This window comes from Colias eurytheme, chromosome 7, assembly GCF_061535395.1.
Source record: "Colias eurytheme isolate Ceu_HAF_F1 chromosome 7, ilColEury1 Martin Lab GWU primary, whole genome shotgun sequence".
NCBI classification, from domain to species: Eukaryota; Metazoa; Arthropoda; class Insecta; order Lepidoptera; family Pieridae; genus Colias; species Colias eurytheme.
The window spans coordinates 850,394-864,223 of NC_142986.1; the positions used below are offsets into that span (position 1 = coordinate 850,394).

General features: G+C 34.2%; 1 protein-coding gene and 1 long non-coding RNA gene across 2 annotated transcripts in view; both read right to left on the reverse strand.

The window, feature by feature from the left end:
- The window catches only part of LOC149906876 (echinoderm microtubule-associated protein-like 2), a 78,368-nt gene that overhangs the window by 10,401 nt on the left and 54,137 nt on the right, over positions 1-13,830 (reverse strand). The window contains exons 6-12 of the mRNA XM_090103946.1: positions 12,852-12,965; positions 12,232-12,303; positions 6,763-6,927; positions 2,358-2,568; positions 1,783-1,986; positions 889-1,075; positions 136-344 (exon numbers count right to left, since the gene is read on the reverse strand). Of these exons, the coding sequence (XP_089960072.1) occupies positions 136-344; positions 889-1,075; positions 1,783-1,986; positions 2,358-2,568; positions 6,763-6,927; positions 12,232-12,303; positions 12,852-12,965 (1,162 nt within the window). The remainder of the gene's footprint in view (positions 1-135; positions 345-888; positions 1,076-1,782; positions 1,987-2,357; positions 2,569-6,762; positions 6,928-12,231; positions 12,304-12,851; positions 12,966-13,830) is intronic.
- LOC149906877 (uncharacterized) lies at positions 9,794-11,302 on the reverse strand. The gene is made up of 2 exons (XR_016456947.1): positions 11,090-11,302; positions 9,794-10,533 (listed from the first exon to the last, which is right to left on the reverse strand). It is a non-coding gene; the product is annotated as an uncharacterized LOC149906877 (long non-coding RNA).

Sequence of the window (13,830 nt, forward strand, 5' to 3'; positions counted from 1 at the left end):
CAGCACGAGCCGCCCGTCCCGCCCGCCGGCGGAGAGCAGCACACTCACCACGCGCTCGGTGCCGGCGGGCTGCAGCAGCGCGTCCAGCAGCACGAGCCGCCCGTCCCGCCCGCCGGCGGAGAGCAGCACACTCACCACGCGCTCGGTGCCGGCGGGCTGCAGCAGCGCGTCCAGCAGCACGAGCCGCCCGTCCCGCCCGCCCGCAGACAGCAGGGCGCCGTCCTTGCGCGCGCACACGCTGAACACGGCGCCGGAGTGCACGCCGCGCACGAGCTTGCTGATCGTGTTCGTGCCGCGGCCCCACACGATTAGGTTGCCGTTGCTGTCGCCCGATATTACGTCGCCTGAAAACAAATATACCGGGTAATGATGCAGACGACGACGGATCCATGTTGAAGTTACTAGCTATATTGAATTCATAAAATAATAGCAGAACCCTGATAAATTGTATTAAAAATAAAACTTTATTTTTCGACATGAGTAGAGCATTTGAGTACGTTATACACGACTCACTCACGAATAAATGAAGAAACTACATAAAATAAGAAGTATCCAGTATTTTAATTATATACTAAACAACACATTACAATCACAAAAACAAAAAAACAATAATGAAAACCGAGCGTATCAATCTAACTATATTGTTAACAAATTCAGTGTACCTCAAGGCAGTACACCGGGACCACTTTTGTTTTTAATTTATAACATTAATGACATATTATCGATTGACAAAATTTATAATTTTTTCTAACTTTGTTCTCAACAATTAAATTAGATCTTCCAAAGACTAACTTTAGCAACTTTAAGCATCCTTATTCTACCCACAAAATTATAACAAACAAAAATAATTTTACTTGCCAATACAACACATTAAAAATTCAAACTCACCATTATGATTAAATCCCAGGCAGGTAACGTATTTAGGTTTATCTCGTGTCTCGAAGATGCCCATCTTCTTGAAGAGCACATTGGACGCGTCCAGTGTCCAGAACGCTATGTGACCTTTGCCGCAGGTCACTATTTGGTTTTTGTCTAGCGGGTGGAATTCAGCTGCTATCACTGTGTCTACTGAACACTGGAATGGGAGATTTTTGCGTTATCTACAGAGAAAAGTGTTACTATATCGGAGAATAATGTAATTGTGTAAAAATAACTGAACTACTATAATTTCATTTACGTACTGACTGATTTGATCACTTTCGTCGTTTTTATTATTAAAATAGTACTAAGTGATTTGCACGATGCATTATAAACAAAGTTTCTACTTTCATAAGTGTCTGTTTGTAGTTAGAGAAAATTAGGCGGATGATAACGATCTCGCTAATAAGGATGATAGTCATATCAACGATTATTAATTTGATGATGACTACGATTATAAGATGATGCAGAAGGTAAAAAAAGTGTTGATGGTGATGATAACGATTTTGATTGTAATAACGATTCTTATAATGATGAAAAAGATGATTACTATGATTTTAATGCTAATAATTATTATTAATTTGATGATCAACATAACGATTATAAACATGTTGCATGTGATTTGAAGCAATGGATCGTTTTACTATCCCTCAAGAAGTAACTTACCTTAGTCTCAGCCAAGCACGGTCTATCCGGCCTCTGCCAGTCCCACACACTGATCGCATGGTCGGGTCCATCGTCCACAGCAGCTAATAACGTTCCACCGTCCGCTCTAGAGAAGGTAAGGCAGGAGACTGCGCGGTAAAGTCGACCCGCCCTTCATGATTATGAAGCAATGTTGCTATCACTGATGACGTCACTTACCTTAGTCTCAGCCAAGCACGGTCTATCCGGTCTCTGCCAGTCCCACACACTGATCGCATGGTCGGGTCCATCGTCCACAGCAGCTAATAACGTTCCACCGTCCGCTCTAGAGAAGGTAAGGCAGGAGACTGCACGGTCTAGTTGACCAGCACCAAGGACTGCTAGGGTAGCTAGGGAGACGGAGTTCCAGACGCGGATGTGTGGCTGTGAATTGGTAATAGTCTATTAAGTAAATAATTTCAAGTTAAAGATGTATTTGACATAACATCCAGCCAAATACTCGTCTATTACAATTTTGACCACTCTAATTATAAAAATTAAAACGTAATAATTGTGAAAGCGTCACCAGCGTTGCTTGATACTACGTTTTGCAGCTATGGGATTGCAATATGTTTGATTAAACTAAAAGTGATTACGAGTATGGATTCTAATAATCGACTAAGGAAAATACATATCATAATAAAATATTGTACGATGTACCTAATCTTCAAAAGCCATGACATTTCACCGTATCCACTTATAGTTAATTGGGGGTACATAAAAAAATGCATTATTTAATTTGAAACAAAACTCACCCTAGCATCAACCCGATCATGTCCCGCACACTGACCACTAGCAATGATCAACTTATTGGGGTGTATAGCGATACACTTGACGTCATCAGTGTGCCCAGTGTAGTGTCTCTGGCATTGTTCCTCCACGTTAAAGAGAACAACTACAGCAGCCACGAAGTACACTATCTCCCCGGTTGGGAGGAGGTAGAGGTTGCTGCGGCAGTCTTTGCCTCTAGAAGTGGAGGGTTTAATCAGTTTTTACTTCACGGAAATGGCTAAAATAAGATGTTATCTATAGAATTTCAGGTGAATGATTTGCTAGAAATTACACCACAAATGTTTTTAGTAAATAGTTTGTAAGCCTATTTGTGTCAATTCCAAGTATTGAATGAATAATGCAATATATATTTCCTTCCTTTATGTAAATTCAAATTTCATTCAAATTCATCAAATTTTTCATACAAATATGATTAATGATAATAATTTTATAGTAAAAATGGAAAATAATGAGAAAGGTTTATTGAAATAACCGTTTTTAACTTATTAGAATGAACCTTTCTCATCACCAGTCAACCATTAGAGCGAAACGGTGGCCTTGCTTTTGTGTACAACGGAAATTACGTTTTTGCAGCCATAATGAATAATACTGAGAGGATTATTTGCATTTGTCATTATTGATCCTCAATTTTGTTAAGTCGTTTTTGGACTTGTATGCAAATTGCCTGTTTTATAAGCAACAAAACAATGGCTGTAAGCTTCAGGAATTTTCAGGTATTGGGATATTGAGATTGTCCTAGGAAGTAAATTAATAAAAAAAAATGAGTTAACATGTTCCAGATTCGACAAAGCACTAAAAAATAAAGATACAGTTTTATTTACAAACTGCATTAGCCTTGGACTGCAATAATTTCGTTGTAATAAACTTGAAAAAATAACTAAGCAATAGTCAAATTAACGACAATACAAAAGACATTGGTCATCTGATTACATTAAGTATTCTAGGATGATGCAAAAGGTATGATAATTTTGAAACGTCATTATCTAGTAAAGCAAATCTCGGATTTACTGAGTCCTCACAATATACAATATAGTAAGAGTGAAATAGATATTATAGGTGGTCAGAAATGTGCACAAATATGTGCTTAGTGGTTTAGTTTCCTTTTACATTTGCCGTCATCCGCATACGGTCAACGGTAGCATATTGGTTTTTATAGTTGATTATGGAATTTCCTAACCGGTCATTTACTCTAAACTGTATAGTCACTGTTTGAAAGGTAATAATTACATGTATTGGTTTTGTAACCTTGTGGTACATCTTTAAGGAACAAAACAATAATGTTTATGACACTGTCCACTTATGTGGGTGGTAATTGTCCAAAATTTAGTCAATTGGTAAAGTGGTAGCATATTACATTATGGCTCCCTTGGTACACATTATGGTAATTATTTTAAAGGGTTTTTAACAAATTAGTTTAATATTATGTGGCAATTGTTTGACCTTTCGTGAATGGTTAACCTTGGTAGAGACAATTAAGTAATTAGAGGAGTGTAATCTTTGTATTTAGGACAAATGAACATGTCGTCAACTTAGGTTATAAACTGAGGGTGTGCTTGCATGTTTTTATTTTTTGTATAATCTGCTTACCTGTCCTCGGTCTAAGCAAAGAAGGTAAATATGATGGTATCGATATAAAACTGCAAACATTTCAAGCAAATAAAAAGGGCGTTCTTATATTCATATGCTATTTTCTCACTCGAATCTAAGTATTATTCTTGAGTGTTGCATGTTGCGTAATGTGTACATATGTTTTCCATTAAATAATTACTGTTAGTGATGTTAATTATGGTGTTTATCTGAAGCGATCTTTTGCATAATTACCGTTAAATTATTTATTTATTTATTTATTTATTTATACTTTATTGTACATATATACCAGGCAGAGAATAACAAAATAGGTACAATAATTAAAAAAAAAATTAAATAAGTCTTCCGACAAGGAGATTGTATGGAGTCTGTAAGATAACAACTTTTTAAAGAAATTCATTATTTACACGTATCTCTCTAATTTGAATTCATTTTGCGATAAAAATAGCATTATATTATTACACCTCCGAAGTATTTTTTGCAGGTAAGTTCAAGAACCTCTCTGGCGCATATGTAGGCGTACATTGCAATGCGTAAAATTCATCTACCGTATACGTAGGTGCTTTACAATTTATTAATATTACTAGCGACCCGCCCCGGCTTCGCACGGGTGCAATGCTGATACTAAATACACTACAGAAAAATTGTGAACGTTGTATAGGTATAAAAAAATATAGCGGCCCGCTCCGGCATCGCACGGGTATAAAATACATAGCCGGGCGGCCGCAAACGCTACGTCCCGCAATTTTTAAATCTGTAATATCTTCGAAAATATTCACTTAAATCATACGGTGTAAAGGGCCATATAGATCTATATTAAATGAACAATGTATCCATGGTATTTAATTGGTTAAGGATTAATGCTGTATTGGTTAAAATCGCTTCGAAAATTAGCCATTATTTGTCGTAAAAAGTAAATGACAAAAAAAAGTTATTGTGGGTTATCCATAAGAGATAGACATATACCATCGCGGACTTTTCTGTAGACCTTTTCAATGTGTATAATACTTAGTACATTATTTTGATAAAACTCGTAGGGTTCAGCCTGCGTTTGCAATGTAAGCGGAATAAATGTAATTTTTTACGACATCACATTAGAAACCTCAAAAATAACAGTACTTTTCCACTACTTAATGGATCTTATTATACATATAAACCTTCCTCTTGAATCACTCTTTCTATTAAAAAAAACCGCATCAAAATCCGTTGCGTAGTTTCAAAGATTTAAGCGTACAAAGGGACATAGGGACATAGGGACAGGGAAAGCGACTTTGTTTTATACTATGTAGTGAAGTGATTATAGCGTCTATTTATTTCTTAGAAATAGACGTCTAGATAAGTTAAGGCACAGACTAATAATAATATACTAGTTAAGGTCTGCGGTAGGTGTCTAAAATTAATAACTGCTGTCTAGAATTTATTGATGTCATAGATTTTGATGGTTTCGATTCGCGTAGAATTTATTAAGGTGAATAAAATAATTTTCTGACGATAATTCTACAAAAAAGTAAGATTAATCTCCTAACTAATCAACCTAAAATCCATACTAATATTATAAATGCGAAAGTAACTCTGTCTGTCTGTCTGTTACTCAATGACGCCTAAACTACTGAACCAATTTTCATGAAATTTGGTATGGAAATATTTTGATACCCGAGAAAGGACATAGGCTACTTTTTATCCCGGGAAAATGACGCAATCCCGAAAATCCCACGGGAACGGGAACTATGCGGGTTTTTCTTTGATTACGCGGGTGAAGCCGCGGGCGGAAACCTAGTACTACAAATATGTTTGGAAACTAATATTACAAAGGACGAAATAATAACGTGATAACGGATAATAGTGTTTCATTATAATGTAACGGCATAATAAAGTGTACTAATTATATAAATTGAGTTTTGATAAAAATCTATGTACATAATACTCGTAGCATATGGTGTCATTAATGAAATTGATATAATAGATGACCTTGTGATAAACTAAATCAATACAACTTTATTATTTATTCTGTAATGCAATTTACGTTTATGAATTTTGCATACTGAGTTGAACATTTAGTGGAATTGGGGTATTAATCCCATCAAAATTACAGTAAAAAATTCCGTTCAAATTGAAAAAAAAATGTTGTGTGGTTTTATGAAACCACGGTAAAAGTGAAACTGTTCGAACGGTTCCGAACACTGCTTTGTGTAGCGCATGTCGCGTGGCGGTCGGCTGCCGAGTAGGTATACCTACTCGGCAGCCGCGATACACGCGACATGCGCTACACAGACCAAAAAGTTTGAGACGATGTAATAAAAGTTTCACTTTAAAAGGCCAAAATTGTCAAAGACCATCTGTACATTTTTTAGGACTTAGGACCTAAGACCTTGTAGGCAAGTAATTTTAGTACAATTCAAAATTTAAACAAATAAGAAGTTATATTGGTACAATTGCCATGTGCTAAAAATAAAAGTTGAGAACGGATCGAACAATACGACAATTTTTTTTACGTTTTTGCTAAGGCACAAGTTCATATGGAGTCAAAATATGATAAAGTGGCAATAGGGCAGTACAGCACCACGTGTCTACCATGCAGGATAAGCCTATGGAGCCAGAGATAACTCAATATATGACGTAATTGTAATTCTCATGATCCTTGACCTAAAGTTGCTTGGAAGAGATCGCTGTATTAGCGATAAGGCCGCCTTTTTGTACGTTTTTCTATTGTCTGTGTTTTTTGTTATTATTTTGTTTCTGGTGCAAATAAAGTATTTATTCATTCATTCATTCATAACTTACCTATACCCATAAACCCACTCGAGCTTGAGTTTGTTCTGCGGCGGCGGGGCCACCTTCGCGGGGTCCAGGGTATCGTGCTCACTCGGCCCGTACAGCACCACGGGTCTACCGCGGAGGTACATCCGTATGGAGCCATCTTCCTCATTGTATTGACAGGTGTGCGTGCTGGAAGGGTTATGAGATTTAGAATGCGTTAACAAGGTGTCTTTTGCCATCTACAAATTGAATGGCAACAACATAGTGGCCAATATATCGCAAAAAGTTGCTGAAACTTTGAAATTTTAAAACAGAATCGTTTCGTGCCTAATGTCATATTCATTGTAGAATTAGAATTGTTTTCGTTATTAAAAAAGAACTGATTAAAATTTTTCTAACATTCGAAAATGTTTACGCAGATAGACCTCATATTTTGTCAGTACCTAATTTAAACATTGCTGATACTTCAAACTTTTTACTACAATCGCACATACGTCCAATTTTCCAGTAATGCACATGAGAGGCTTTTGACATCAACTAAATTATCTGATGCGGATTATCATTCAACGTGTTTATTAGAACGGCGCCGGCGCAGCCTTCCATTACTGGTCCAGCGCATAAAAACTATGAAGCTAATTGCGCTATGAAATTTAATATTAACCACAACATTTTAGTCAAGTTACAACCACAATATTTTTTATGTGTTCATGGTCTATGATATAGTTGATGTATTGAAATATTTGTTCGATGGTCAAATTAATCTATTTCGTAAAGGCTAATCAAACAAAAGGATGCGATCGTAAGGACATACGAGTAATATAATATTGTCTGAAATAAATCAACATTTTTTTAGCACACAATTAAAAAAAATAATCTAGGTACAGATAAATTCAATAAAAATAAAGTATGTAAGTAAGTACTTGTTAATCATGCACCAATTAATAGTTAATAGCAAACGATTAAACAATTATTTACATCCTGTGGTTATGAGGTTAGTATAAATACACACATATGTTAATTCGTTAAGATTCAAACATTGATATAATGCTAAGTTTTAGCATAGTTTAAAGAGAGCAAGTAAGTTTTCTAGGAACAGAGGTACATCGCTTGGAGACGGCCTACTTGTTCTCTTTATACTATTGTTTTAGTATCTACTTCAGTATTTTTTTTTGTTTTAGTTGTTTGTTGACCTTGTTATATTTATGTTAATTGTATTTTTCTACTAATATACCTTACAGCTATTGTGTAATTGTCTATATCTACATAATTTTTAATATCGCGTTTATTCAAATGAGACCGTTTGGCGCCCTACCTGTAAATATGAACCTAATCATTTTTAGTATGTACCTAACTATATAAATTTTGTATTTCAATATTTATAGTAACACATGAAAGACTAAAAATGTTGAAACGTTTTTCGTTTCAATACCATATAAAGTCATTCTTATTTCGAAGGCTATATTTGGTCCTATCATGGATTCGTAATACGTACTTTCTTTTATGAATCATAATACAAGGTAAATATTTAATTTGTTCAATGAATACGTGAAGGTACTGATAAGTAGGTAAAACTATTGTATCGTGAGAAACAATGAACATAGCAATGGTCTAAGTAGATATGTTAATTAGTATCGTAAAGGCAGTTTAAAAAAAATCTCATGCAGATTAAATAAGCCAGTTTTTTTGCCACTACATCTATCAACCCGATTTTTTTTGTTTTCGGAGAATGAATGAAATAAAATCTAAATTCTAAGGCACATGTTATAAACAACAGGCGTATTTCTCAGTATTCTTATCGTATAACTTACATAGAGGTGAACGACATCTTTTAACGGTTTTAAATTCTGTAGCTCAAGAATCACAGGACAGCCTTATTCCAAAATAAAACCAACGATGAAAGCTCCCAAAGCATTTATGCAAGTGATCTAAAATTTATAAAAGCAAGATCGATATAAATAAATAAAAAATAGTTTAAAAATGACCACAGATAAATCAAAACAAATGATACCTGTCATCCATGGCGCGCAAAATTATGTCACTTGATTTTTTAATTCCAAAAATGGGCACAGACTAGCGAATTGTGTAAACCGGTTTAAGCAATGATACAACCAGTATCTCAGAGGAACATCAACAGACTGCGCGTGAACCGGCAACTTGTATTATAACCAGTTTATTTATAGCTACAGCAATAGTATCACAATGTGAATTGACCATTGCGGGCTGAAGCGTTCATTGGCGATTTAGCTTCAACTGAATTGCGCAATGTAATTCGAATAGATGTTCTTTTACCAGTTGCTTGGTTGTGGGAGTGTAGCGAAATTGCTATCTATCCTTAGTATAGTGAATCATGACGTTTCGTCAGTAACAAAACAAGATGTAAGAAAATTGCGGATTTTAGCCGTACATTGTTTGTATTGATGTAGGTGTGTAGTAACTAGAAGGTCAATGTCAATTGTTTTAGATTGGGTGATTATGGTCATGTAGAAGCAGATCATTTAGATTCAATTTAGCCTTATAAATGTCTTTAGTGGCTAGACCAAAAGAGCACTGTTAATTGATTTTGATATTATTTATAAATTTAATGCTCATGAGAGGAAAAAAATTAACATGTTATGAAACTAAATACCTTTTGAAGAACACAGTAGGTGATTGATAATTATGTGTGGTTTTAATGTAGTGTTACTTATATGAGTAACCTTGAGGGAGGTCAATTGTTATTTAAAACTACCGAAAAGTAGGAAATGTTTGTTGAATATTATTTATTGTTTTATATTTTAATTAAGTGCAAAATTACAAAATGGATAAGAAATATATATATAAATTAAACTTGCATAAACCGCAACATGTAGCACTTATTGATAAAACGACAAAGTTAATAAAATGTGTAAAATATGACATTTGAAATGTTGATACGGTCATGGTAGACCGTGGTAGATTTTGGTAGATTATAACAGTTATATAATCTGCGTAACAATTGTGCAAGTGGAATGACAAGAAAATAATATTATTAAATAACTGTCGCGTGAACGGCTTTCATTAACTTTTCCTTTCTCTGACCATTGAGATAATATTGATATGGAGCAGACACCACGAACAAAATCTGTGCGCCAAGATGGCGGCGCGGGGCGCGCGAATGACGGCTAGACAGTCATAGATTATGCGATGTCACTGACTCACCGCTATAGAGGCGACACTTTGTTTCTTTCTGTCTATTTTATTGGGTGCCACTCCTTACATGCACGTTGACTTGAAATTTTCTTTGTACTTACTTAATATTTATTTTAGATATAAACTGACTTTACTACGCGGGGCTAACAATATCTGGCATATAATATAGGATGAGGAGGTTCAGTCAGGGCTATGGGAAGTTTTATTCCTTACAAATTGGGCCTTTTTTAGAAAAAAAATAAAAGCCGTGTAAAAATTGTGTTTATTTATATTTAGTTCATCATCCTCAGAACATGTTCCCGGCTCAGAAATTGCTTGTATTGTTCCAGTACTATTGTAGCACACCTTCGGCTAAAATAAATATAATAATAATAATGTTAGTGATGGCTAAAATAATATTTTATTTGTTATACAAATCCGTAAAATTTTATTATTATTACTAACATCAATACAAGGAACAGCAGACTTCTTTAGAATACGCCTTCCCGCTTTTGTGGTATATTTATCCTCATCGCGAAAATGCAATGAACAGACGCAAGTTCTATCGGATGGTAACCAGGTTTCTTCACTGCGGTTGTTTTGGACAAATTTTACCCATTTTTCCCTTTCTTCACGGCCCATGGAAACCTTGAATAGAAAAAATATTAATCTCTGAACTAGCGGTCCGCCCCGGCTTCGCCCGTGGTACATATTTCGCAATAAAAAGTAGCCTATGTTTTTTCTCAGGGTCTAAAGATTGTCTGTGCCAAATTTCATCAAAATCGGTCCAATAGTTTATGAGCCTATTTATTACAATCAAACAAACAAACAAAGTTTTCCTCTTTATAATATTAGTGCAGATAAATAAATAATAATTCAATTATACGTTCAAGTCAGTAGCTTATACAATATCAATTAAAATTGATTAAAATCAATTAACAAAAAAAAATTGGTGATTAAGTAATTGATTTTCATATTTCATGATTTCACCTTTTTTCAATTAACAACCAGTCTATGCTTTTCTAAATATGTAAAATTATTATTTTATACTATAAAAATATACGCCAGCAAATATTACTAACAACACTTATTTCATGCCCAATGTCATATCTTAAATTTTTAATCTATGACAAATGACGCAAAATGTCGCCCGCCAAAAATTTTGTTCTAACTAAGTTTTAAAAATTATAATCTAGTTACTTACTGATTGAAAAGTTATTCCTTTGCACTCTTCCGTATTATTTGTATTATTTGTGCAATATCGTAACACACACGTAGGCATATTTGATGCGTTTCACTTTAAAACAAATAAAAAATGAGCGTGACGTTCGCGCCAATGAGCGAGCAAGCGACTGAGTGCAGTTACGCCACATGACGTATGTTGAGTGGAACATAAGTGGTGTAGGCGGTATCGACTCCATATCAATATTATCTCAATGTCTCTGACCGGGATTTTTTGCTAGGAAAGTAAGTTTGTAACGCAATTAGATTTTTCAGATTATTTAGTATTTACCGTACAATATTGAGATGGAAAACTGTGTTTATGGTGTGAATGGATGATTTTATTAACATTAAATTACATTATCTATGGATTTTTATATCAAAAGTTAAATCATTAATTTTAAGTCAATCGCCGCGGCCGGTTTTGTTGTTTATTTTCAACTTAGGTTGTTTTGACTTTTGATTAATTTGACTGTTATTGTTAAAATTATTGAGTTACATAATATAAGGCAGTTTAAAGTTAAAGAAGCCCTTCGGAAGGGTTATACTCTATATCATTTCCATAATATATAATGAATCGATCCTGCCCACAAAATAACAAATTTACACGGACTAAGTCCCAACCGAAAACTAGAGCTCTAATCTATATAGGTACCTCATGAGTATTATTACACACCCATATACAAAAAACTATCCTTATCAGCTGATAACGAATATCGACCTGTTTGCGTTTGTTTGCAGAATTATGTCACTCACAATACATGTACATAAATAGGTACAATACACAACATTTTGGTGTTGGAAAATGCAACATTGAATAAAATAGAACGGTCAATATAACCCAAAAATTAAAAAGTACGTCTTTTTATGATATTTGCCTTACAGACAACAATTGTTGTTTTTATTACTTTAATTATTAATGTCAATGGTTTGTGAGTTATTTATATTCTATATTAATGATTAGAATTATGAGTTAATTTACTTGCCTACATTTTTGTGTTTTCATTAAATTGAATAAACAACTATACACCGTTTTATTAGTAAATATAATACATATTAGTAAGCAGCATTATCAATGCAAAAACCCTTAACCACGAAGCCACAACCTTAGAAAATATAACTTACCCGTGTTTTAAAATAGGCCCGTTCTGCGACGGCTTAGAATACAAATTTAGCAACGACTTGGTTGTTGTAAACCTAAGGGATCAACAAAAAACACACAGCGTAAAGAAAAAGTGCAAAACAGGAGAAATCAGGCGCTCTAATTATAGCATACGATAAGCGAAAAAAAACAAGACTTAACAAACTATGTATCAGAACCTTTTTGGGATTAATATTGACCAAGTTTAATGAGAGTCATTAATAACGTATCAATTTTTAAGCAACCATATTGAAAATATAATAAAGGCTGCCTATTTGTAAATATTTGGACACCTTCGAACGAAATAAAACAAAAGAGAAATAATTGTGCAGTGCAATATAGCTAACACTAATGTAAAAAATTTAAATGCATAAAAAAACAAGTATGAAATAAAATGCTAAGTATATTTACATGGGATTTTTAAAATCAGCATCTAATCTCTTAGTTTTCGTAACCACAATACACGCGTCCAAAAATCGATTACCTTCATAACTTCAAAAAAAAATTTTTTTTTTTTTTCATTTTTGTCACGCAATTCACCTTACTAGCAATATTTTTCCTATTTTTCATATACTGAAACATTCTTCCTATTTTCCATACATACCTCGCATTCGGCAGCAGTCCTTGCGCCGTGAAGTCGCCGGTGGAGTTCCATCGCTTGGTGAGGGTCGCCCCTGGTGATGGGCTTTGGTTGCTGGACGTCGAGCTATTGCGCGATCTACGGGTGTACTAGCGTGTTTGACTGGGCTATGACGTTTTTTTATATACTGACTTTTTTTACTGTGGCTATTACGTTTTTTCAGATTTCATCAGTATAAAAAATAACAGTCATGTCTGATGGTCAAAAAATTAAAAATTCTTGAACAGAAATTTGTATTTTTTAGGCGGTGATGGTTTTATTTTATTCATATTGGAACGATTGAGATAAAATTTGATACGAAGTTTAAAAAGTACTTTCTATTACATTTTTAAAGGAATTTTGTCATAACTGATTATCGTTTCAAAAACATGCAAAGAATTACACTTTTCTGCGTAGGAATAACTCTTCTTAATAATAAAAATCGTATATTAAATTTCAGCAGAAAGATATAAAAATGCAAAATAATCATCGCTACTTCTGTCGCACAATTGTTAGAATATTCAATAATTGATAATAGTCTTTAATTGAATAAAAAAACGTCATAGTACAGTTTTGAAAACTAAAAACTATTTGCAATCAGCATCTAAATAATAATTATACTTAGCAACTAAATAATACATGTAAAAAATAATAAAAAATAATAGAGGCGATAAGAATCTAAAAGCATCTCTAATATGGACCGAGAACCATCAAATCAAAATATTTTATCCTTGTTTCCTCTGGTAGCTACCACAATCGAGAGTTTCATACATGAAATTATTCGGCATCTCATCAAAATAAAGCTACTCACGAAAAATTAGCTTGATAGTAATCACTTGCAAAAATGGGCGATGTATCCCGGACTATACTACATATATCTAAGTTTACATATCTACTATATAAAAATAAGTCGGGTTTTCCTTCCTGACCCCAGAACACATGAACCGATTTCCTCGGTTTTGCA